Below are 25217 nucleotides of genomic sequence, written 5' to 3'. Positions count from 1 at the left end.
ATTACTTACTACCTTCATTCAACAAATGTTTTTGAGTACCTACTACTGCTGATCACTGTTCATCTACAGCAACGAACAAAAATCCACACCCTCATAATATTTACAATCTACTGAAAAGAAGACAAAGTAAAATATGTAGCATGTCAGAAGATGATGCCTGCTAAAGGCAAAAAGAGGGCCAAGGGAGTTGGGGCTGTCTCTGGGAGAGAAGAGATAACCTGAAGGGCCTGAGATTGTGGAGACTGGTGTAAACAAGAATCAAGGGCATAATGAGACTGGTGGTGATGGTCTCCTGGCAGACACTAGTTGGTGGTGAGAATGTGACAGGTAAGGGGAATGATGGGGTAGGGAACCTTTCCAGTTCTTTACTCCGAAGTGTAGACTTGGAACAGAGTGATATTATCCACAGCAAAAAGAGTTTCCTCTGATTTCTGACCTATGGAAGCCTAGAGGCCAAGAGAAGGAAGTTCTATCTGGGTTTGATCAGAGTAAACCAGGCTTCTTAAACCACTGCAGGTGGGGCGCCTGGGTGCCTCGGCCAGGCATCCCATTTCGGCTCAGGTTGTGATCTCAAGCCCCATGTCGGGCTCTGTGCTGACAGTTCAGAGCCTGGAGCCTACTTTGGATTCTCCCCCACTTACATTCTGTCTCTCTCCCAAAAATAAATAAACATTAAAAAAAAAAAATTAAACCAGGGCAGGCTCAGTTTCATAATCTCTGTGTAAGAAGTATGGTGAGGGGTGCCTGGGTGGCTCAGTTAGTTGAGCGTCTGACTTTGGCTCAGGTCATGATCTCACAGTATGGGGTTGGAGCCCCGCATCAGTCTCTGTGCTGACAGCTCAGAGCCTGCAGCCTGCTTCAGATTCTGTGTCTCCCTATCTCTGCCCCTCCCCTGCTTGCTCGCTCACTCTCTCTCTCTCTCTCTCTCTCAGAAATAAACATAAAAAAATTAAGAAAAAAATAGTATGGTGAAAAGTATCATGGACACAACAAAATGGATGGAGGAAGTGGAAAATAACGGTTGACTGTAATAAATGAGGTAAATGAAGGACCTCAGAAGAAAGGAAATCACATCTGTACTTTTTAAAAGGACTCATTTTCAGTTCACCACCTTGTGGTTTAAAGCAATTAAAGTTCTTTTCACATTTCAGCTAGATTATACAACCAAAGAGTATCAAGTTACGTCAAAGTTATGGTCCTGCCTCTCATAGTTTTCTTCATAACATACAATGGAAGGCTGATAGTTCATTTTCAGAAAACATATGTACATCTGAAATGAGCTTAGGAGGCCCTCAAATCAACTCCCCTAACATATCCCTTTCTAAAACCTAAAAATGTTTTCCAAAGAGTATCTTAATCCTTACCAGTATCACTATAAATGCAGAACAGAAGGATATTACAGATTACCTGCCCCTTTAGAAAGGAAGTATGAAGTACAGACAAAGCTATGCAGTTTTTCCTTGACATCACACAAGTTACTGATAGTGAGGTCAGGACCTTTGAAGGGATAAAGGATGGCTCCACCTGTTAACTAACAGTGAAAACATTTTGCCAATGTCACTTAACAGCAAGACACTGACCTCTGTGTAAATTTGGACTTCCTAGAATTATTCTACATAAGTTAATGTCCTCTTTGTATGCTAAAGAACTCATCAATTCACAACTATTCTCAAAGAACAAATGCAAACAAATCTTTTTTTTTTTAATGTTTATTTTTGAGAGAGAGAGAGAGCACTGACACCAATGCAACTGGCGGGGGGGGGGGGGGGGGGGGGGGGGGCGGACAGAGGATTCGAAGCTGGCTCTGCACTGACAGCAGTGAGCCCAATGTAGGGCTCGACTCGCGAACTGAGATCACGACCTGAGCTGAAGTCGGACGCTCAACCAACTGAGCCACCCAGGCGCCCCCCACACAAATCTTAAAGTTGCTATAATGAGAACAGAAGAGACAAGAAAGAAACTATAATTAACTAAATACGTATGAAAACTCATTAATCTAATACAGCAGTGATTCCCTAATTCCCTAATACATGATAAAAGTTTTTACCAGTCCACAGTGAAATGAAAACTATAAGGACAAGGTTACAAGTTTTCCATAAAGCTAAATATATTTAATGTACAGACTTGTCCTTATTTCTAAAATTATGTGATCCCTAATTTTGGGGGGCTGTCATGAAATGACCATGACAACAAATAACTGGAGGAGAGGAGGATTTTTTTTTTTTTGTACTTTGTTGTTTTTTGGGTTTTTTTTGAGACTGTACACCCACGAGCAGGGGAAGGGCAGAGGGGGAGGTCAAGGGCGAAGGGTGAGGGGCAAGGGAGAGGGAGAGGGAATCTTTAAGCAGGCCTCACGCCCAGTACAGAGCCCAATGTGGAGCTTGATCTCACAACTGTGAGATCATGACCTGAGCCGAAATCAAGAGTCAGATGCTCAGATGACTGAGCCACCCAGGCATCCACAGGAAAGGGGTTCTAATGGTGTCACTTGGCAAAACAGAAGTTGACTAATACATCTGGTCCTCCAGTGTGTGTGTGTGTGTGTGTGTGTGTGTGTGTGTGTGTGTGTGTGTTGTGGGTGTGTAAAATCGGAACAATGTAATACAGAGCTGAGCACCCATGGACAATCCAGTCAAATTTTATATTAATCAAATAAAATTTGAAAGAGTTTTTTTTTTAAGTGTTTCTGATATAGAGAAGCATAAAGACAGTATCTAAATAGGTTTCTGTCTCAGAAAAACTCCATTCCTTTCTATCTTTGTCACACAGACAATACTCCTGATACCAGATGTAGGGTTTTTTTTCCCCACACCAACCGATTTTCCAACACCAACTCAATGTCCCACAATTCAGTTCTGACATTCATGGGAGTTAGAGAAGACCCTACAAAAGTTCAGTCCCACAAGACTGCCCCCCACTTCAACCCCACAGCCAATCTTACTTCTCTGTAAGAAGTGTGGTGAAAATATCACAGATACAAACTCTAAGTACAAGTAGTAGATCCCCCTAACTTCTATCCAGTTTGACTACAAATCCAAGGCTCCCATGATCCCATCTTTGGATACAACCATCTGCTAGAACACCTTACAGAACTCAAGGAAGCAGGTTTACTGATTTATTATACAATACAGAATGTAGTAAAGAACACAGATTAACAGCCAGATAAAGAGATCCATAGGGTGAGATCCGGAAGGGTCGGTCTGGTGCAGGAGCTTCTGTCCCTGTGGAGCTGAGGTCTGGCACCCTCCCGGCACATAGATATATATGTTCACCACCCTAGAAGCTCTTCAAAGCTCATACTTTTAGAATTTTTATGGAATATTCATCACATGGGTATCACCAATTATTAACTCAACCTCTAAACCTTCTTCCTTTCTAGGAGAATGGGAGTGGGGCTGAAAGTTCCAAGCTTCTAATCATGGCTTCTTGGTCTTTCTGATGACTGGCCCCCATACTGAAGTTATCCAAGAGCCCACCAAGAGTTGCCTCTCGATCAAAAGATACTCATATCACCCAGGAAATTCCAAGGGATTAACGAGCTCTGTGTCCAGAATCAGGGTCAAAGACCACGTATTAGAACACAAGATGCGGGGCGCCTGGGTGGCGCAGTCGGTTAAGCGTCCGACTTCAGCCAGGTCACGATCTCGCGGTCCGTGAGTTCGAGCCCCGCGTCGGGCTCTGGGCTGATGGCTCAGAGCCTGGACCCTGTTTCCGATTCTGTGTCTCCCTCTCTCTCTGCCCCTCCCCCGTTCATGCTCTGTCTCTCTCTGTCCCAAAAATAAATAAATGTTGAAAAAAAAAAATTAAAAAAAAAAAAAAAAAAAAAGAACACAAGATGCTCCCAGTGCTCTCATCACTTAGGAAAGGTTTTCAGGAGCTCTGTGCCACCAACTAGAGTGACAGACCAATATATATATTTTCTATTATTTCACAGCCCACCTTGGTCTCTGGCCACAGACCACCTTACAAGCAAAAAGATATACAACTCAAAAGATTGAGACACATTAGAATCCTGTTTAGTCATTAATAATTGCACTAGTCCATCATTATATGAAAATGCTTTCCAGGCAAGGCCACTCTGGCTTGCAAGCTTCCAATCTTGTCAGGTAACAAAAGCAGCAGTGGTGTTAGGCAAACACAGTTTCACCCTTTCAGGCATCTGGTATAACTGAGCTAAGAGATGATATTGTCTCTCACTCTGAGCCCCTTCTGAGGTATTAACATTGGATTTTCCTCATTATACAATCCACTGATTCATTCCTTTACCCTCAGATACTACTGCCCCTTCTCTCCATTTATACTCAAACTCTTCTACCTTTGGAAGGGACACGAGGTTCAGCTACTGTGCTGATCTAGATTGCCAAGAGCAATAATATTCTAGCAGGTACCTCCCCCTCAGTCCACGCATTCAGTTATGAAAGGTTACACAGATGTAGAACCACTGGGCTATTTTTACCACCAAGCAATATAGTGGCATTCACCGTTAACCTCAATTTCGCCAGATGAGGCGAAGGCACAACCCACCCTTACCAGGCCCTTAGGAATTCTAACCCAAGTTTAAGAATACAGTTTCTTGCTTAGGAATCATCACTTATTTTCAGAACTTTGTATTTGTAACACTGGTCCTATGACCAGTGTATCATGCACAAAAGAAAAAAGCTGAGGTGATGTAAGAAAGGAAAAGTAGAGACATTACACGAGGATACTCCTCCGTTGGTAAGAACTGCATACTCATCCTGGCATCCTTCACCATCCTCTCATCCCTTCAGATCTACCAGAAAAAGAGGACTCGATCCAGTGGTGCCGCTCCATCAGCCCTACCTCATGTTGAGAGAAAGCACAATCTCAGGAACTTATGTAAGCCATACGTTCAGGTCTTTATCTCCCATTTTTTTTTAAATTTTTTTTTAACGTTTATTTATTTTTGAGACAGAGAGAGACAGAGCATGAATGGGGGAGGGTCAGAGAGAGGGAGACACAGAATCCGAAACAGGCTCCAGGCTCCGAGCTGTCAGCACAGAGCCCAATACGGGGCTCGAACTCACGGACTGCGAGACTGTGACCTGAGCCAAAGTCGGCCGCTCAACCAACTGAGCACCCAGGCGCCCCTTTATCTCCCATTTTAAACAACCAATGTTTTAACTGACCATTCAATTCTCTATTAAAGTAGTACTCTGAAAAGGATCTCTCTCTGCCCATTTGTTGGACATTATGGGCTGTGTATTCCTCGGTCTGAAGAAATCATGGTTAGCCATCCAAACTGTTACAATTATCTTCTGTTCCTGTTCTTTTATAGTATCGTGGGCATTTGCATCTACTGTCAGAGAAGCCAAGCCCAGTCCAGAGTCTGTTCTACTCCTGGTTACAGCATCAGTCTCATTTTCTGGCTATATTCAAGGCCTTCCCAACAGGGAATCTGCCACCTAGCCATCTAACAGTCTCTACTGTGCCTGCAGGTATAAAGTTCTTACTGGCATTTTGTGCCTCAGAAAGTACAAGGGGATTAGGTCTAGATTCATTTGTCTTTGCGTTACTGCATACCCCATATCCACTTATGTCATGGCCCCAGGTGGTTACCTCAAGCTAGCGCACAGGGATACTTGCTTGTTGATTCCAGTCGCCTTACAAACCTGAAAGAGGGTTCTTCTGATGAGCATCGACATGTCCTACTTTAATGCACGCTTCAAATTCCCACAGCAATTTCCAGAAGGCTGTGCCCCATATGGGCAGTCCTTTAAGAGGCCAGGTTTCTATTGTTCTTCTGCCTAGCCATATGACGAAGCCTTTGGCTACTGCCTGTCAGTAAAAACCCAAACATAGGGGCTTTTGCCACTGTTCAATTTTTCCATTACTGCTAAGAAAACAGGATGCAATTCAGCCCACCAAGCTAATTTGTCTTTACCTTTTCCAATCAGAGTGGTGGCCTTCCAAACAGGATGGTGTCTGTTCACCTTGGAAATGCACCCACAAACCAAGCAGCTCTTTGTTGGTCAGTTATAAGCTTATAGGACACTTGCCCAAGTGACAATAAAATCCAGCAGCTCCTCACACAGTTTCACAATCAGTCCTAGGGGGAAAGAGGCTCCCTTCTCTTGAGTATCTCCTCCTTGCATTTCCATTTTGTTACAGAACTCTTCTGGGCACTGCCCTACCTACTGAAGTGTTTACCCAACATTATGCAAGACATCATGAGTATTTCAGTTTTCAAGATTATTTTTATGACTTCTAGTCACAGTGGCTGTTTCAATTACTGTCCAATGGTAAGCCAATAATTGCCCTTAAAGTGGGAATTTTCTAGTCCAAAGTCCAGTAAGCCACTGCTGGGAGGCACTCACAGGCTTTTGCCATAAGCCCCAGTCTATGGTACACTACAAAACACTATACACAGAGAATTTGCCCATACCAGCACTTCAACTTCTATTCTACATTGTGTGGCCTTGGGCAATCTTACTGGCTCCCATTTAACATATCCAAATTAATATTGAAGGGTGGATTTACACGACTTGTTTTACAGTAATAGATAGAAGAAACACCTGCCAGGCATATCTCCCTAATACAATCAGGAAAAAGCCTGTTCAAACACACCAATCAATTCTCTCACAAACTTTTACCTGACATTCCTACCTATAGTCTCCATTAGGACCTTATTAATGGGTTTTGGTTTTACAATACTAGGAAAAGTGTTTCCCAAGCCAGACATAACTCATTCCCATAAAACATTCAGGTAAAGGAGACACAACTTCTTTACAAAAAGCCTTGTTTAAACTTCCCAACTTCCATAATCCTATCAACCCTTGCATGGTTTTGTTCTCTCAACAGCATCAAGGCTTTATCAATGGGTTTTGGTATTTGGTACCACAGTACAAGAAGTTCCCGTATCAAGGTATCCTGGGAACTTTTCTTCTCCACCTCCTGATCATTTTACTCACTCTTGTGCAAAAGGCGTTGGGTCTTGCCCAGGGGTTAAGCCAAAAGACCCTGACCCTTTGTCAATTTAATCTATCTAACCAATGCCCCAAGCAATTGCTGGTCACATTACTCACTGTAGTCTCTGCATTCAGATTTTTAAGTTTCTCCAAACTGGGGAAAACAGAATAGACTTGTTTGGGGCCCTTTAATGTTGGGGGGACCAGAAAGATGTCCCTTTAGGACTTTAGCTAGTGTTGTACTAAAAACTTTGTTTTAACCCGATCAATTGTCTGTTTTATTAATCCCACTTTTTTAAAGATTTATTTAACTAATTTCTACACCCAACATGGGACTCAAACTCACAATCCTGAGATCAAGAATTGCACACTCTTTCTACTGAGCCAGCCAGGCACCCCCATCCCATTTCTTAATAACCATCTAAAGCTTTCCATTCTGATGGATTGAGTCTGTGATTCTTCCCTTTCTTTTTCCTTTGTTTTGCTCCAAATGGTATTTGCTTTATTCACCTTTCTTAAAAACTATTTAAAACTTTCCACCTTGGGGGTATGTGGATGGCTCAGTCAGTTAAACGTCCAACTCTCAATCTCAGCTCAGGTTTCAATCTCAGGGTCATGAGTTCAAGCCCTGCACTGAGCTCCATGAGGACCATGGGGTCTACCTAACAATAAGATAAAATTTTCCACCTTGCTAAGACCAGTCAGTCCCTCAGCTCTCTCGTTCTTTTGTTAATTAACCTAATGCTTTTTTAACATCTATAAAACCTGAGAGGGGAAGCTGAGAGAGCAAATACACAAGGCTTCCTCAAGTGTCCCTAGGTTTTGCAGCAGTTAAGGTGATATGGGGTGTTCATGTAAGAGTTCTCCAGGGCGCCTAGGTGATTGTCAGCTGAGTTTGTGACTGCTGACTTCAGCTCAGGTCATGATGCCAGGATTGTGGGATATAGGCATGCACTGGGCTCCACACTGAGCATGAAGCCTGCTTAAGATTCTCTCTCCCTCTGCCCCTCTCACCTACTCACGTGCTTGCTCTCTCAAAAAAAAAAAAAAAAAAAGAGAGAGAGAGAGAGACTTTCCCTTAGCCACAACATTCACTATCAACTGAGTGACAGACATATTCAGCAGATGAATTATCCCATTATAAAGATAATCCCACATAGCTTGTATATGAAACATACCATCTGCTTCATAGGGGATGTTCCACTTGGCATTTACAAGGCAAGGTGGGCAGTCTCCATTCTCAGGATAAATAAGACATTACACTGGCTTTTATCCAGTCCACCAAGCTGGCTGTTCCCTCAGGAATAACCTCCTTTGTGTCTGGATCACAAATACCTATCTGTGATTGTTCCATAGTGAGCTGTAGATCCTGTCCTGAACCCAAACATGGTCTTCCACACTGCAGCATTTAAAACCAGAAACTACACCTAAGTTTATTACACTCACAATCAACTTTTATAAAGGTTCTTCAGGAAGCTAGTGTTACTGATCCACAAAATAAAAACAACTCCTCATACAATATTCCCTGGTTTCAATAGTTTCCTGGCTTTGCCCTCCCCCTACACCAACAGCCTTCTTGGTGACCAGAGGTCTTAGAGGTACTTTTTGTTGTCTTTGCATAATTTTTCCCCTGGGGGACAGCTTTGAGGCTAGTAACCAAAACTCAGACTCGCTGAAATCTGACCTCGGTTTAGCATCAAGGTCTGACCCAGAATTCTAATTTCATTTTAGCTATTACAAATAACCATAACCAAAGGACTAAACATTTCACTTTTTCCTTATTAGCATCTATTTCCTTACACATCCAGTGAACCAAAGTGCTGGGAAATGGATCTATCTCTAAATTCCATTTGTAACTTTTACTTTGAGTATCTGGGAGCAGCACAACCTCTGCTCCATACCACAGGTGGACACAAAGCCACCTGGGAATCAACGGTTCTACATTCCCCATCCTTTTGCCCTTTCTCTTCCCAAACCAGATTTCCATAAGCCAGGGCCATTCTAGTAAATCTCACTTCTGTGACACCAATGTCTAAGAAGAACTCACTGTGTTAAAAGGCAAAAATATTCAACGACACGTGTTAACACCTCGTGAGGAAGACTTTATTCAAGGTGGTGCAGGTTATCTTTTCAGGTAGAGGGACTACTGCAATGACATTTTACAGTGACAGGAGACTGGGCTCAACTCCAAATACTGCATGGGCAAGTGGGAATTTATAGCTAAGGAGCAGGGTAGTCAGCCATTATCAGTGGATGGAAAATCACTAAGAGGAAAAACAGGGATAAGGTAGGTGCTGGATAAATAGACCTAACTGCTTATTGCTGAAGATAAGCCAGGGAGATGAGACATCACCTGGAGGATGTCAGAAGATAAGGAACCTTATCACGTATCAAGGATAATCAGGTATCAAGGGTGAGGGCTTCTTGCTAAAATGACTTAGCAGGGCTCTTGCTAAAACTGCATTTTACAAGGACATAAACAAATGAGCCCAGAAGGTGGTTCAGGAGTCTAAAATTTGGCCAAGCAAAGAATCTCTGTCCCCTCTCTTGTTCAAGGAAAGAGGCATTCTCTCTTTCCTCTGAACAACAGAAGTCTATTTTTTTATTCAGTAGCCTTTTGTTCATTAAGGAACAAGTGAAGTTTCTGTTGGGACCTGGAATTAAGAGGGTATCTATCTGCTCAATGATGCTAGTAGTCAGGCATTTAATGAGGGGAGTTTTCTACGAAAACACAGAAAAACAAAAAAATAATAGATTAGAAACCTAGTTTCTGAGTCCAGAGGTTAGCGAGTTGAGATTTTCCCACTTGAGCTCGAAGCAATTTTAAATGGAAGAGTGAGGGTGGCAAGAACCATCTGAAGAATTTTCCTAGTTTGCAGTCTAAATGTCTCTGATGATGGCATTTGGTGTTCTGGTGAACCTTTGAATGGTCCATACAGCAGGAGGCACAGAAGATGCCCACGTATGATATGCAGTAGTAATTTTTTTTTTTTTTTAAGTTTATTTCAAGGACCCAGCTTCAGCTTGCAGGATTTCAGGAAAAGGGCAGTTTTAGTTCTCAGTGATACCAAGTCAGGAGGGTGGGAGAAAAACTGGAAACATTAGTTTGGAAAATTATAGCCAGATACTGCAGGAAGCCAGAGTTGAGTATTTGGTAAGGACTTGCAAAATGTGCAAGACAGACCCAACAAGGGGTTTTGCACTGAATCAAAGAAAAAAAAAATTTCTACGGTCAACCTTTTAATTCTTCCTTACCTAAGAATTCCGGTCTCATTAGATTTGTCCTGATTATTTTACATAGGTGCACCAAGAATAGTGACTGACCACACAGCCTCTTTCTGAGTTTGCTTTGCTGGAACTTTTCATAAGGAAATCTCAGATTAAACATTTAAAAGCCTCTCGAGGTTAGGAAGCCAATCCAGGAAGTAGCCACCAGACTTTATCTTCCCATACCTATAGACAGGAGTAAATTCCTCTTTCCTCGAGGTCCCCAAGATATCCTGAGACTCTTCGGCCTGCAAGGAAGTAACCGTTCTTACTCACCTGTAAGGCTAGGCACCCTGTAAGCCAGGTACCAGGCCAGTCTTCCCAAGAACACTGGCTCCATGAAGACAACCTTAGTCCCTTAAACCAGATTCTATCCATGTGACTCTCAAATATAATATTCCAGTCAAAACCTTGGTAATAAAACCAATGTTTCCAATTATATCCTGTTACAAGAACAAATTCTTATTCACCTTACACAAGTAACTACAGTATCGTGAAAGTAAGAGTTCACTAATTCCAGAGGAATAAGGAGAAAAAGTAATTGTTTCATCTTTGTTCACAAAGATATAATTAGATTGTTGTAAGCTGCAGACAGCTTAAGAGGAAAAAAAGTTCTTTAAATCTGAAAAACATTAAAGAAGCAGTACTGTTTCAAAGAGTCATAATAACCATCTTCATCAGGTCATTCAGTTCCACGAAATTCTTATTCTGCTTGATCTTGGGTTAGCAGTTTTATGACTCCATCAGCTTCTTCACTGGTTCTGGAAACTCTCAGTCCAACACATGATCTTAAAATTATTCAACCGATACCATTATGGAACATTCTTGCCTGCCGCCTATTGGAAGTGCTCTCAGAGAAGGAGGAGAGTAAAACAACAACTTGTCACACAGTATTTTAACATACTAACTGGACACCAACTGTGAACTTCAAACATTCCTGGAATGCCAATATTAGTAACATGGATCCATACACAAATAACCTAAGAAGGTTTGTCATCATTTCTTATTTGAGAATGCTTCCCATGTAATCATCTAACATTGCAAATAAACCTAATTAGTTTAAATCGCTCTCTTACAGGGTGAGCAACAAATCCCTTGAAAATTTTCAGAGACCTCTGGAATATCTCAAAGTTAGTTTGAGATCATAGAAAAGTCCATTTAGGGAGCTCGTGGGTGGCTCAGTCGGCTGAGAGTCCGACTTCGGCTCAGGTCATGATCTCACAGTTTCATGAGTTCGAGACCCACATCAGCTCTCTGCTGTTGGCATGGACCATGCTTCAGATCCTCTCTCTCCCTTTCTCTCTGCCCCTCTCCTGTCTCTCCCCGTCTCTCTCTCTCTCTCTCTCTCTCTCAAAAATAAACAAATATTTTTTTAAATTCCATTTAGAATTTGATTTGGGGAAGTTGTCAAAAATGTCAAATGTTTTAAACACTTTAGATAACAGGTCACTGTGAATAATACTTATTCACTTAAAGTGGCAATTAAAAGATTTCAAAGGCAAATATAGGAAGCTACATAGTTGGAAAAAAATTTTTAGTTTTTGTAATACTGATAAGTCTCAATTTTTTAAAGTAATCAAAAACCTGATAAGCACAAGAAGCACAGAAAATCATTTTAATTGGACTTTAACTGGATTTTTAATTAAAATCTTTGTTTCCTAGGCAAATTACATAATAGGTGAAGGAAAATCTTTTTATAGTTTATTAATAAGAGATCAATAATCCAAGAAAACTTTGACATTCTAGTTTTACATCAGTAATAAATCTATTTTATTTAACCTTAGCAACTTGAGCACACATAAAATTCCTGTTCTGCAAATCTATAACCATTTTTCTAATATCCATTCAGCTTTTGTCCTATATTTTTGCTTCTTTCTTACTGTGGAACAACCAGTCTGCCTTAGAATAAAATTACTTTTTTTCCCTAAACAAAAACACATTCTTCATACCTTGCATACTCTGCATACAAAGTTGTTTTGCTTTATTCTTACAGTTTCTAGTAGTTCTACCTACATGTACTGATCACAAGTTTTAACCATTAATAATCTTTCTTTTACAGAGAAAACTATGAAGTAGACAAGTACGGTCATGTATCAGTATTCTGTAGATTAGAAAATTTATGAATATACAATTTCACAATTGCTAGAAGCATGATTCCTCACAATATAATTTTTCAATGTGGCAAGCAACGGGTTTACTAAGAGATCCAAGTATCTTAGTTTCTACACCACATAGAAACAAGATACCAAAAATACAAACCCAAACTTAGGTTCAGTAATGAATGTCTCAACAGTTTATCTTACTTAGAAATGACCTACATTTATTTTAGGCAGATAGTAACACCAAACTAAACTAGCCATCATCTCAAGCTATTTCCCTATTAACTATTTTTATAACACATGCATGGAAGGCAAGCATCACAAAAGTAAAAAACCGAGAAAGATTAAATATACAGTCTGTCCCCCCACCTTTTTTTTTTTTAACTGCAGTGCTTAACATATATCAAGCAGTTCATTTTTATTGTATGTTTTATTCTTAGTTTGGAATTATAATTTTATAATCTTAAATACCTAGTAGAGATTACATAAGCTTGACTAGTAAGCTTAGGTAGAAGACAAATTATTTTCTGTATTATATTTAATGCTGACAACTCTGAAGACATGCCTGTTTTTATTTTACCAACGATTTTCAAAATAGCTTTATTTACAAAAAAAATTATCCCAAATCATGTGAACTTAATTCAGGAATACTTAATTTATATAAGTGCCCATTTATCTCTAAGGCAGCTTGAATAGAGCTCCTTTTTAAGGGATTTTATAAGGTAATTTGGTAATACCATCCAAAGGTGTAAAAAATACAACACATCTACAAAATACATACATATATACATGTAAACACACATACAGACAGACACAAATAGAGAGCTATTGTTTTCAATCTAAAATTTTAGCCATGCGTTAGTAAAACATAGTAATACAAATTCACTGGTTTATATAAAATAATTAGTTCTTGCCTTTTCTCCACTATTTTTTTTTTAATTTTTTTGTTTATTTTTGAGAGAGAGAGGGAGAGAGTGCACTCATGCGGGAGTGAGGGGCAGAGAGAGAGGGAGACACAGGATCCAAAGCAGGCTCTAGGCTCTGAGCTGTCAGCACAGAGCCTGACGCAGGGCTCGAACTCATAAACCGTGAGATCATGACCTAAGCCATGCTCAGATGCTTAACCAACTGAGCAACTCAGGTGCCCACCACTTTCTATTTTTATACAAATTGTGTTTCTGGAAAATGTCAGGCCATATTAATGTTACTTGTTTACCAATTGTGTAAAGACCACCTTTAACATTTTCCCTTGCAGGCACCTGGGTGGCTCAGTGAGTTAAACATCCAACTTCGGCTCAGGTCATGACCTCATGTTTGTGAGTTTAAGCCCCTCATCAGGCTCTGCGCTGAAGCTCGGAGCCTGCTTTGGACTTTCTGTCTGTCTCTCTCTCTCTATGCCCTACCCCCGCAAGTGCATGCTCTCTCTCAAAAATAAATAAATAAACATTTTAAAAGAAAAACAAAAAAAAAGACCTTCCCTTGCACTGATATGTAATTTTATGGAGGCTGTGGACCAAATTTCAAGTGGGTGACCAAGGAAGATGTCTAGCAGCTGTCTGGAAATCTCTAAAACCCATCCAACTGGCCAATTTCCAGTCTATTTCCAATTAGTCTTTTTCCTTTTCAGCTCAAGTAGTTGCTTTTGGGGGCCCCTAAGTCCCCTGAAGAGTCCCCAGTGGAGGGCAAGGGGCCCAAAATTCAAGTGACTATAAAGACTGAAGTGGAAAAAGTTCTGACGGGGGTAGAGAGGAGGAAGGAATTTGGAAGGTGATCTAAGAAAGGATTCAACGGAACTGGAGGGAAGACTGAAGGTGGTAAAATGAAGAAGGAGGAGCAACAATGGGAAGGGAGAGCTCTTTGAAAAGCCATTCTGGGGCCCAAAAGAGGCCAATGAAGTTCTGTATTATTCTCAGCAAAAGCATGCCAACAGGAATGGAAGTAGACAGCACTGGCAGAAAACATAGTTAGTAGGGGTTCAAGAAGAGTATTTGAGTCAACTGAGAAGTTCCCACAGAAGAGGCAGGATCCAACAAAGAAAATTATGAGGTGTTATAGAGAGCCAGGAAGACAGACTTCCAGTGCAAGGAGTTAAGGAAAAGAAAAAAAAAAGAAGAGATTTCCAGTCTAGAGAATCAGAGAATAATCCTCATTCAGGGAAAAAAGAGCCAGGAATAAGAGATTTACAGACTGATAGGCAGCTTTCAAACGAAGAAGCCTAGGACTCTAACCTAGCTTCTTACAAACAGCTGTTTGCCTGGTACTCTAAGTGAGCCTCTTACAGGGGACAAACATGGGACTCTAACCCAGTCTCCAGCCTGTGTTTATCGGGGACTCCATCCCTTTTTCTAGGGTATACTCAGACTGTTAACAATCAAAATCTGTCCTTACCAGCTTCCACGGACATTTGTCCGGAGCAATGGTTCAGGAGTCGGACTCACCAATGGATCCCCGAACAATCAGTCAGGAGTGAAGATAAAGCTTTCAAAGGTACACACTTAGGGTCCTGGGTGAGAGGTCTGGGGGTCCAATGATGAATCTGATCCTATCCAGTTTGTGGCACCAAAACTGTTAAAAGGAAAAAAATATTCAATGATACTTGAAGCATGGTAAGGAAGACTTTGGGGGATGGTGAGGCTATGAAATTTTGTAGTAGGGGAAGGAGATTGGACTCAACCCTGAACACTGCATGGGCAAGAGGGATCTTATAGCTAAGGTGAAGGGTGGAGTCAATGAATGGAAAACTATTAAGAGGAAACATGAGGGGCCGGGGGGCTCCAACAGGATTCTTGCTGAAGATAGGCCAGGGCAATCAGACATCACCTTTACGATGGTGTAGAAGGAGGAACCCAATTAGGCATCAAGGGGGAGTGCTTCTTGCTAAACTGACTTAGCAAGGTTCTTGCTAAAACTGCATTTTACAAGGATGTGTACATATGGCCCAGGAAAGGTTCAGAGGCCTGATTAAAGCCTCAAGTGAAGAGCTTTTGTCACCTGTTTCTTCCTTTTATTCCACATATAATACTCCTGACACCAGACATGTGGGGGTTTTTTCTCCCACACCAACCAATTCTAGACACCAGCTGCAATTCAATTGAATTCTGACACTAACCGGAATTACAGACCTCATGACCTAAGAGCTCAGTCTCATAAGACTGTCCCCCACTTCAGACACCAATCACAAGAAGTGGGTCTCCATGTTACCTACAACTTGTCTGACTTGGTTGCAATTGGGAGGTTCCCAAGACCCCCTCACTGATTGAATCACTTGCTAGAACAGTTCACAGAACTTAGGAAAACACTTACGTTTACTGGTTTATTACATAAGAAAGGATATGGTAAAGAACACAGATGAACAGCCAGACGAAGAGATACATAAGGTGAGATCTGGAAGGGTCTGGCACAGGAGTTTCTGTCCCTGTAAAGTTGGGGTCTGCCACTCTCTCAGCATGTAGACATGTTCGCCATCCTAGAAGCTCTTCAAAGTCCACACTTTTGGGATTTTACGAAGGCTTAATCATACAGGCACAAGCAATTATTAAGCCCCTCTCCCCTTCCAGGAGAATGGGGACAGGGCTGAAAGTTCCAAGCTTCTAATCATGGCTTGGTCTTTCTGGGGACTGACCCCACCTATCCAGGAACTTACCAAGAGTCACCTCATTAAGTCAAAAGACACTCCTATCACCCAGGAAATACCAAGGGATTTAGGAGCCCTGTGTCAGGAATTAGTCAAAGACCTAAGGGTTAGAACAGAAGATGCTTATAGAGCTCTTGTCATTTAGGAAATTACAAGAGTTTCAGGAACTCTGTACTAGGAACCAGGGACAGATACATGCATATTTCAAAAACCAAGATTAATGGATTTCATCTATAATCTTTTTGATGATGGCCACAAGTTTCAGCATTTGAGTCTGAATCACTTATGTATTTACAGCATTAGGTCTACTTTGAACACTCAAAATTACATTAAAAAAAAACCCATGTGTACCTGGTGGTTTTATAGCTGAAAGCAATTACTGAAGATGTTACATTTCTCAGTTTAAAACAGCACAATGCCATCTTTTAATATTCCAAGAGTTGTTCTGCTAATGTAAGACTTCCATCCAATTACACTTCTACAACAGAATTGCTCTCCAAGGCATTTTACTTCAACTGAAAATGTCAATTTCATTATAGGACATTTAAAATTTGGGGATGTCATTTGGCTTTAGGAAATTTGTCTAGATTACACAGAAATCAACCCCAAACACAAACTAATTGTACCTTACATAAAACTATTCCCAATTATTGTTTACCTACCAATGGAGGATCTTAAAAGTAAGCCACATTTTTTTCAATTACAGCTAAATAAACTTGTGTTGGTTTTAAACCTGCACCAGATAATCAGGTAGCTGTTCCAAGAATTTCTTAGAAAGAGGCACTTGCCGCATTACAAAAATGCTGTGCTAGGTTCAATTCAGATTATGCTGCTCACCGATATCAATTTTTAAATTTAATCTGGGTCAACAGAACCAGAATTAGCTACAGATGCCACTATCATAAAAACAACAGAAACATCTTATTTTATGACAGATCTATGCTACTACGACAGTTGGTTATTTAAGTTACCTTAGTTTTCTCAAAGAATTCCTGAAATAGCTTTCCTTCCTATCTATCTTAACCTATTTGTAAATGTCTAATTACTTTAAACAGCAGCAGAGAGATCTATTTGTATTCTATTTCCAAGGAAAATCCAAATAGTCCCTCATATTTTAATTGCACCACAAACTATACTTTTTTGTGACACTTCTTTTAGAGAAGACTCTATTAGAAGTCTGTCAATTAATAAATTCGGTGCTCAGTTAGCAGCAGAGAAATAACTGTATGTTAGTGGTTAAGAAACCCCATAATTGCAGCATTTAATACCTACTGTTGCTCCTAATGCCACCAGGCTGACTCAGACTAATGAGCTCTCCAGGTGCCACTGTCTAACACAGGCCTGTCAAGATGAGCACACAGCAGTGGAGTCTCCAGAAGAATTAATCCAATCACTGTACTTGTTTGTCACGCATAAACAAAGAGAACTGATTTTTAGGTTCTTTGCCACAAAGAAATGCACTGAAAACAATTAAAGTAACACATGATTTGGGAAAGAATACTCCTTCCCTTCTTTACAGTGAGTCCTGAATTAGATTTTTAAAACGCTACTTATAAAGGTATTTGCTCAAAGCGTTGGATCTCCTAAGCCATGATGTTTTAACCCTGTTAAGCATCAAAACTATGGCACCAAATGTGCAAATGCGAACTAGGGACAAAAGGACCGTTCTTATGTCATTGGCGATCGTGGTTATCAAATCACGTACCTGGGGAGCATTCAAGTTGAGTTACACACTGGATGATGCAGCCCAAAGTGGGCGAGGATCCCCAACCATCCAGAGTCAAGGTCGGTGCCCAGGTCCAGTGAGCCCTTAACAATATCCCCTTTCCAACACCTCCCCAGTGCAGGAATCACAAACTCCCTGGCCCCAAGAATCTTAATTAACCCTGGTTTTCGTGCTAATTTTCATAACCTTAAGTCCAGGGTTTTTAGGCTCCCACCCCACCTCAAAAAAAGTTCACAACAGTATAATGGCATTTTTCTTCAGTACTTCAATTCGCAACCGCGACCTTCATCCAACTGTCTCCCTCCTGTCCCCTTGGAGAGGGAGCTCCCTTTCCTTTGGATCCCCGCCCGGCAACTCTACTCACAGGCTGGCAGTATCGGGGGGCAGCGGGCTCGACAGCGCCCTCCAGCTCGGCGCTGGTAGTTTCCTGCGACTGCAGTCCAGCAGAGGGATGCGGCAGGAGCAGGGCGCGGGGCAGAGACCTGCCCGAGCGGCCGGCAGCAAGAGGAAAACAGCCTGGGCGAGGAAGAGGAGCCGGGAAAGTGGTCCGGACCGACAATCCAGCAGCGGCTCCTCCCGGACGCCTTGGGGCGCCGGCGCCATTTTCCCCCCGACCTGGACCCAGCCGAGAAGAACCGCCAGCTAGAAGAGACAGCTTGGCGGAGACGTTTGGTGGCTACGCTGCCACCCCAGGGCCCGGCTGTCGCCTGTACCCTCTAAAGGGAAAAGAGGGGCGGATACGGCGCAGCAGTGGGGGCGGCGGCCGAGGACACACGGCTGAAGCCCTACGGACAACGCTCCTCCGCCCCGCCCCGCGACGCAACGTCTTCACGCACAAGAGCCAACCAATCGGTGCCACACAAAGAGGTCGCGTCGGGGGCGGGACTCCGCGAGGAGGTGGAGCCAGTGACAGGGAGTTTCTTAAGGACGACTTTAAGGTGTCCGTCACTTTGCAGCGCCTCACTGGGGTTCCGCCGCTGGTCCTCCACTGGAGGGCGTAGTGGCTCCTTAAGAGGAACAGCGGCTAAAGCTCTGCGAGTCCCAACTCCTGATTTGAGGGATATCTACTATGGTAATAGAAAAGGATCTTTTTTCTGGACTCCAAGGGGAATGATAGAAGGGCTACCTTCCAACTTGCGAGCACTGAAAGGGCCCTGGAACTTCCACCTGGCATTGGCCTCCAAAGCCCAGCTGGGGCCACCGCTGCCCGCTCCTGCTTGTCTGCACCGCTGCCCGCTCCTGCTTGTCTGCAGCTCCTGCAGTCCTGCAAGTGGGCGGCAACTCCTTTTAACTCGAAGCGTGTTATCACTACTGGTTGCTGGACCCCTAAGCTCCCGAAGGCAGAGGCCCTGTTTATTCATCTGTGTACCTCCAGCTTCTGTTTAGCTTGGAGTTTAAGAAATGTTGATGGGACTGCACCTGCAAGGCATGTCTCTAAGGAAAATACTCTTCTGTTTCAGCGAAGCTGTCCTATATCCTCACATTCAGAAAAGCAAGTCTGTGTGTCTGTGTGTGTCTCTCTCTCCCTGCCTCTCCCCCACTCGTGCTTGCTCTCTTTCTCTCTCAAAAATAAATAAATGTTAAAAAAAAAAAAAGGAAAAATTCAACTGAGTAAATTTGAAGGTCTAGTTGGCTTTATACAACATTCATGAACGAGGATGCATCCCACCTAGCAAGTTAAAAAGAGCTCTGAGAAGCTGTACAAAATGGAAGGCTTTGTAGGCAGAAGTTAGCAGAAAAAAGAAGTTTCTAGCAAAAGGTCACCCTCCTTTGGGGGGAAAGTGGGATCTAACAGGCACATTACCTCACTAGTGCTGACCAGGTAATTCCAGACTGACTGATTAAAAGTCACAGTCCTGGGAGAGGTTGAAACTGAAATTAGGCTAGGTATTTAATCTTAGTTTGCTGATATGGGGCTTAGCACAAGTGACTCCATTTTGGATTTGTTATTTCTCTTTCAACACCAGTTACCTGGAGACAGAGGCAGGCTGGCATTATTATAGGTTTTCTGACTTTTACGAATTAAAGGACAGCAGGTTAAAAAAAAAAAGTCAGAATGCCTAGGGCATACTGTTGCCCTAGAAAGTAACTGAAATCAATCTTTCCATGGCAGGTTTGGAGTCACAACTATGCTTTTAAAACCCTTTTTCCATTTTTAAAATTGAAATATTTCTTGGAATCAAAGACATATCCAATGCTCCAATCTAAACTAAACTTTTAAAACCAAGACAGCAGGGTGAAACTCACTCTTAGTCTCCCTTCCCTGTCTGTTGAACATGCTTCACAACCTCCACTAAGAAATTGGGCATAGGCAGGAGTATCTTAGTACCTCTCTGGATTATAGTTTCAGAGCTTCTCTTTGGGCATGATAGAAAATCATGCTCTCTATCCTGTGTCCTCTCCAATAAATTGTACAGGTTACACCATCCAGGAGTCCCTTCCAGCCCTTAATTCCTCCTGCACATTATTTTTTACCATTCTTATATAGCACATATGTGCATCTTATATACCTCTGTATTCCCCATACAGGCTAGCACAGTACCTGGCATATAATAGACAATAAATGTATGATATGTGAATAGATGATGATATTATTTTACTCCCTACTTGATAAAATGACCTAAATTTTTTTCTTTTTAAACTTTTAGTATGGAGGCGCCAGGGTGGCTCAGTTGGGTGAGTGTCCAACTCTTGACTTCAGCTCAGGTCATGATCTCATGGTTGGTGAGTTTGAGTCCCACATTGGGCTCTGTGCTGATGGTGTGGAGCCTGCTTGGGATTCTCTTTCTCCCCCTCTCTCTCTGCCCCTTCCCCACTCTAATAAATAAATAAACTTAAAATAAATAAACTTAAAAAAAGCTTTTAGTATGAATTTTTACTTTACAGCAATAAAAAGAATCATAGAATAAGCCCATATGCCCAACTTTACTAAATAATGTGTTTTTAATAAAGTTTAGTGACCTTTTTCTCATTAACAATGGAATAAAGAGTTTTTATATTTATTGTCCTAAAACTGTCTAATTAATCCTTGGGTGCCAAGTACCTGAGCAGAGTTTTTAGAATTCAGTGTGCCCATAAGCTAAGAATACCCCAACTCCAGACTCCTAAAGAAAATGGCTCACTTTGGATCCCTTGTTGCAGATGTTTCTATAAACACCAGACTTTTGTATAAACACCATCCCTTAAAATTTAGCTGCCCCATCTCCCCTTATCTCAGGACTTTGCTCTTTGCTAAGTCATAGCTAACTAATCTGGCCAATTCTATTCTCCTAAACTAGAGATCCCAAAGTTACTCACACTTTCCCCTCTTTCTTTCCTCCCACATCCAGTCAGTCACTGGGCTCTATTGATTTCTCCTAAGGAGTGTCTGAGATCTTTCCCCACCTCTCCATCCACACTACTCTTGTCTCTGTTCAGACTTTCCTCTCTCTATGGGTATTAATGCAATAACTTCTGAACTCATCTCCTGTCCTCCATTTCTCCCCTCTGTCAGAACTATTTTTCCAAAGAATACTGATATAGGTATGTTGTTAGCTTCTCCCTACATAGAAACATTTGAGCCTGGCTGGCTCAGTTAGTAAAGCATGTGACTCCTGATCTTGGGGTTGTGAGTTCAAGCCTCACATTGGGTATAGAGGTTACTTAAAAATAAAATCTTAAAAAATTTTTTTTATGTTCCCAGTGGTTTTTATTTTGTTTTTGATATTTTCCCCCAATGTTTTATAATGAAAATGGATTATTTCAGAAAACAGGAAAAAATATTTTTTTAATTAATGACTTCCCATTGACTGTAATATCGAATTCCAAATTCTTGTTTCTACCATTGAAGATTCCACGGTTAGGGCCCAGACTAACTACCTCCCACATTTCCCATTACCTCCTCACCATCTTCTCCATATTCCAGCCACAGGAAATTATTTTCCTTTCATAAATTGGGCCACGTATGTCTATACTTACTTGTACATGCTGTTCCTTCTACAGGTTGTCCTTTCCCACTTTCTCTGGCCAGACATTTCTTACTCTCCTTCTATGTTCTCCCTCTTTAAAGATTTCTCTGACTATTCTAGACATTTAGTGGTTTCCACTTCCATTTGTCAACCACAGTCCATGGCATTCCTCTATATATTCATATATATTAATTACATCCCATTGTGCTGAAAATAACTTTTTCTGGTTGTCCTCCCGCTAAGTAAGAAATCCCCATACTCATTTTATCTCCCTGGTGCTAAGTGCAGTGTCAGGAATATAAGAGATTGTAAATGAATATTTGTTACTGAATAAATTATTGTTAACTTCACTACTTCTCATTATCTACAATAGCCAAATTATGGAAGCAGCCCAAGTGTCCATCTGGAGATGACTAGATGAATAAAATATGATGTGATATTATCATATGATACACACACACATATATAGATACATATATAATGTTATTCATCCATAAAAAAGAATGAAATCTTGCCATTTGCAACAACATGGATGGAGCTGGAGAGTATAATGCTAAGCAAACAAATACCATATGATTTCATTCAAATGTGGAATTTAAGAAACAAAACAAATGAGCAAATGAAAAAAAAAGACAGAGAGGCAAACTAAGAAGCAGACTCTTAACTACAGAGAACAAACTGATGGTTACCAGAGGAGAGGGGGGAGGGGAAATGGGTTAAATACATGATGTGGATTAAGGAGTGCACTTGCTGTGATGAGCACGGGGTGTTGCTTGGAAGTATTGAATCATTATATTGTACACCTAAAACTAACATTACATTGTACGTTAAATATACTGGGATTAAAATTAAAAGCTTAATTTTTAAAAAATGAAATAAAAAACTTCACTGCTTCTCTTACTGAATAAGCACAAATCTATTTAGAATGCATTTGTCTCCTTCCATCTTTTCCTTCCTCTATCTCCTTTTCCTGCAAAAGCAAAGAAGAAATAATAATAATTACTCATTGATGCAAAATATAAAGCCAGAAAAAAACAGATAAATTGAGCTTCATCAACATTAAAAACTTTTGTGTAGCAAAGGATCCTAGCAACAGAGTGAAAAGACAATGTTTGGGATGGGAGAAAGTATTTGTAAATCATGTATCTCATAAAGGGTTAATATCCAGAATGTATAAAGAACTCCTGCAATGCAATAATGCAAAAAAAAATTTTTTTGAAAAATGGGCAAAGGACTTAGATACTTCTCCAAAGAAGATATACAGAGCACCTGGGTGGCTCAGTCGGTTGTGCATCCAACTTCAGCTCAGGTCATAATCTCACAAGTTCGTGGGTTTGAGCTCCGTGTCCGGACTCTGTGCTGACAGCTGAGAGTCTGGAGCCTGCTTCAGATTCTGTGTCTCCCTTTCTCTCTGCCCCTCCACACTCACGCTCTGTCTCTCTCAAAAATAAAATAAACATTAAAAAAAAATTTTTTTTAAAGAAGATATACAATGGTCAATAAGCACATGAAAAAATGCTCAACATTCCTAATAATTAAGGAAATGCAAATCAAAACACAGTGAGATACCACCTCATACCCATCAGGATGGCTATTATAGAGTAAATAATAAATAAAATAACATAAAATAACATAAAATAAAATAAAATAATAAAATAAATAAAGAGTGATATGAAATTGGAACTCTTGTGCACTGTTGGTGGGAATGTAAAATGGTGCAGCTACTATGGAAAATGGTATGGCATTTCCTCAAAAATATAAACAATAGGGGCACTTGGGTGGCTCAGTCAGTTAAGCATCTGACTTTTGATTTTAGCTCAGGTAATGATCTTGCAATTCATGGGTTCAAGCCCCGCAATGGGCTCTGTGCTAACAGCTTGGAGTCCGCTTGGAATTCTCTGTCTCCCTCTCTCTTTGCCCCTTCCCTGCTCTCTCTCTCTCTCTCTGTCTCAAAAATAAATGAATATTTTTCTGGGTGCCTGGGTGGCTCAGTCAATTAAGCATCTGACTTCGGCTCAGGTCATGATCTCACGGCTTGGGAGTTCGAGCCCCGTGTCAGGCTCTGTGCCAACAGAGCTTGGAGCCTGCTTCGGATTCTGTGTCTCCCTCTTCCTTTGTCCCTCCCCCACTCATTCTCTGTCTCTCTCTGTCTCTCAAAAATAAATAAACATTTAAAAGAAATTTTTTTAATAAATAAATATTTTTAAAAGAAAAAAGATTATTCTTTAAAAAACAAAAAAAGCAAGGACTTGAAGACATATTTGCACACCCATGGTCATAGCAGCATTATTCACAGAAACCAAAAGGTGGAAGCAACCCAAGTGACCATCAACAGATGAATGGATAAAGAAAATGTATTATATACACTCAATGCAATATTATTCAGCCTTGAAAAGGAAGGAAATTCTGACACATGCTACAACATGGATGAAACTTGAAGACATTATACTAAGTGAAATAAAAACCAGTCACAAAAAAAAATAAATATCATTAATTCCATTTACATGAGGTACCTAAAGTAGTCAAATTCATAGGGACAGAAAATAAAATGGTGTTTGTCAGAGGCTGCGGGGGAGGAGGAGATAGGGAGTTCTTGTTTAATAGATACTAAGTTTCAGTTGGGATGATGAAAAACTTCTGGAGATAGGTAGTGCTGATGGTCCCAAAACAACACAAATGTACTTAATGACACTGAACTGTGACTTAAAAATGGTTGAAATGGTCAATTTTATGTTATGTATATTTTACCACAATTTTTTTAAATCTAAAACCAGAAATTTAAGACTTCTCTTTGAGTCTTCCCTTTCCCTTTATTCTCCATCTGCTCCCAACTCTTACCCCATATCCAGTCCATCAGCAAATCTAAAATATACCTTAAAACTGACTGCTTCTTAGGAAAGAATATCCAATGGAAAAAAGACAGTCTCTTCAACAATGGTGTTGGGAAAACTGGACTGTGACATGCAGAAGAATGAAACTGGACCACTTTCTTACACCATATACAAAAATAAATTCAAAATAGATGAAAGACCTAAATGTGAGACAGGAAACCATCAGAATCCTAGAGGAGAACACAGGCAGCAACCTCTTTGACCTCAGCTGTAGTAACTTCTTACTAGACATGCCTCTGGAGACAAGGGAAACAAAAGCAAAAGTGAACTATTGGAACTTCTGTGCAGTAAAGGAAACGATCAACAAAACTAAAAGGCAACCTATGGAATGGACGAAGATATTTGCAAATGACACATTGGATAAAGGGCTAGTATCCAAAATCTATAAAGAACTTATCAAACTCAACACCCAAAAAATGAATAATCCTATTAAGAAATGGGCAGAAGATGGGGCACCTGGGTGACTCAGTTGGTTAAGCATCTGCCTTCAGCTCAGGTCACAGTCTCACGGTTCGTGAGTTCAAGTTCAGCATTGGGCTCTCTGCTGTCCATGCAGAGCTCGCTTCAGATCCTCTGTCTTCCTCTCTCTCTGCCCCTCCCCCACTTGCTCACTCTCTATCTCTCTCTTTCTCTCTCAAAAAGAAAAAAAAAATGGGCAGAAGACATTAACAGACATTTCTCCAGAGAAGACATGCAAATGGTTAACAAACACATGAAAAAATGTTCA

General features: G+C 41.0%; 1 protein-coding gene across 6 annotated transcripts in view; it reads right to left on the bottom strand.

Moving 5' to 3' along the window:
• The window catches only part of LRIG2 (leucine rich repeats and immunoglobulin like domains 2), a 68929-nt gene extending 46389 nt beyond the window's left edge, over positions 1-22540 (bottom strand). For 2 of the 6 annotated variants that reach the window (XM_003990477.6, XM_045033302.1), the window contains exon 1: positions 18017-18440. In XM_003990477.6, the coding sequence (XP_003990526.3) occupies positions 18017-18255 (239 nt within the window). In that variant the 5' untranslated portion in view covers positions 18256-18440. Of the gene's footprint in view, positions 1-14680; positions 14858-18016; positions 18442-22500 lie in introns of those variants that run through there. The other 4 variants (XM_045033304.1, XM_045033303.1, XM_045033301.1 and 1 more) reach the window with 4 other exon arrangements.
• Positions 22541-25217: the final 2677 nt, after the last annotated feature.

This window comes from Felis catus, chromosome C1, assembly GCF_018350175.1.
Source record: "Felis catus isolate Fca126 chromosome C1, F.catus_Fca126_mat1.0, whole genome shotgun sequence".
NCBI lineage: Eukaryota > Metazoa > Chordata > Mammalia > Carnivora > Felidae > Felis > Felis catus.
Note: the sequence above shows the minus strand (reverse complement) of the source record. Positions and strands in the feature narration are given on the sequence as shown.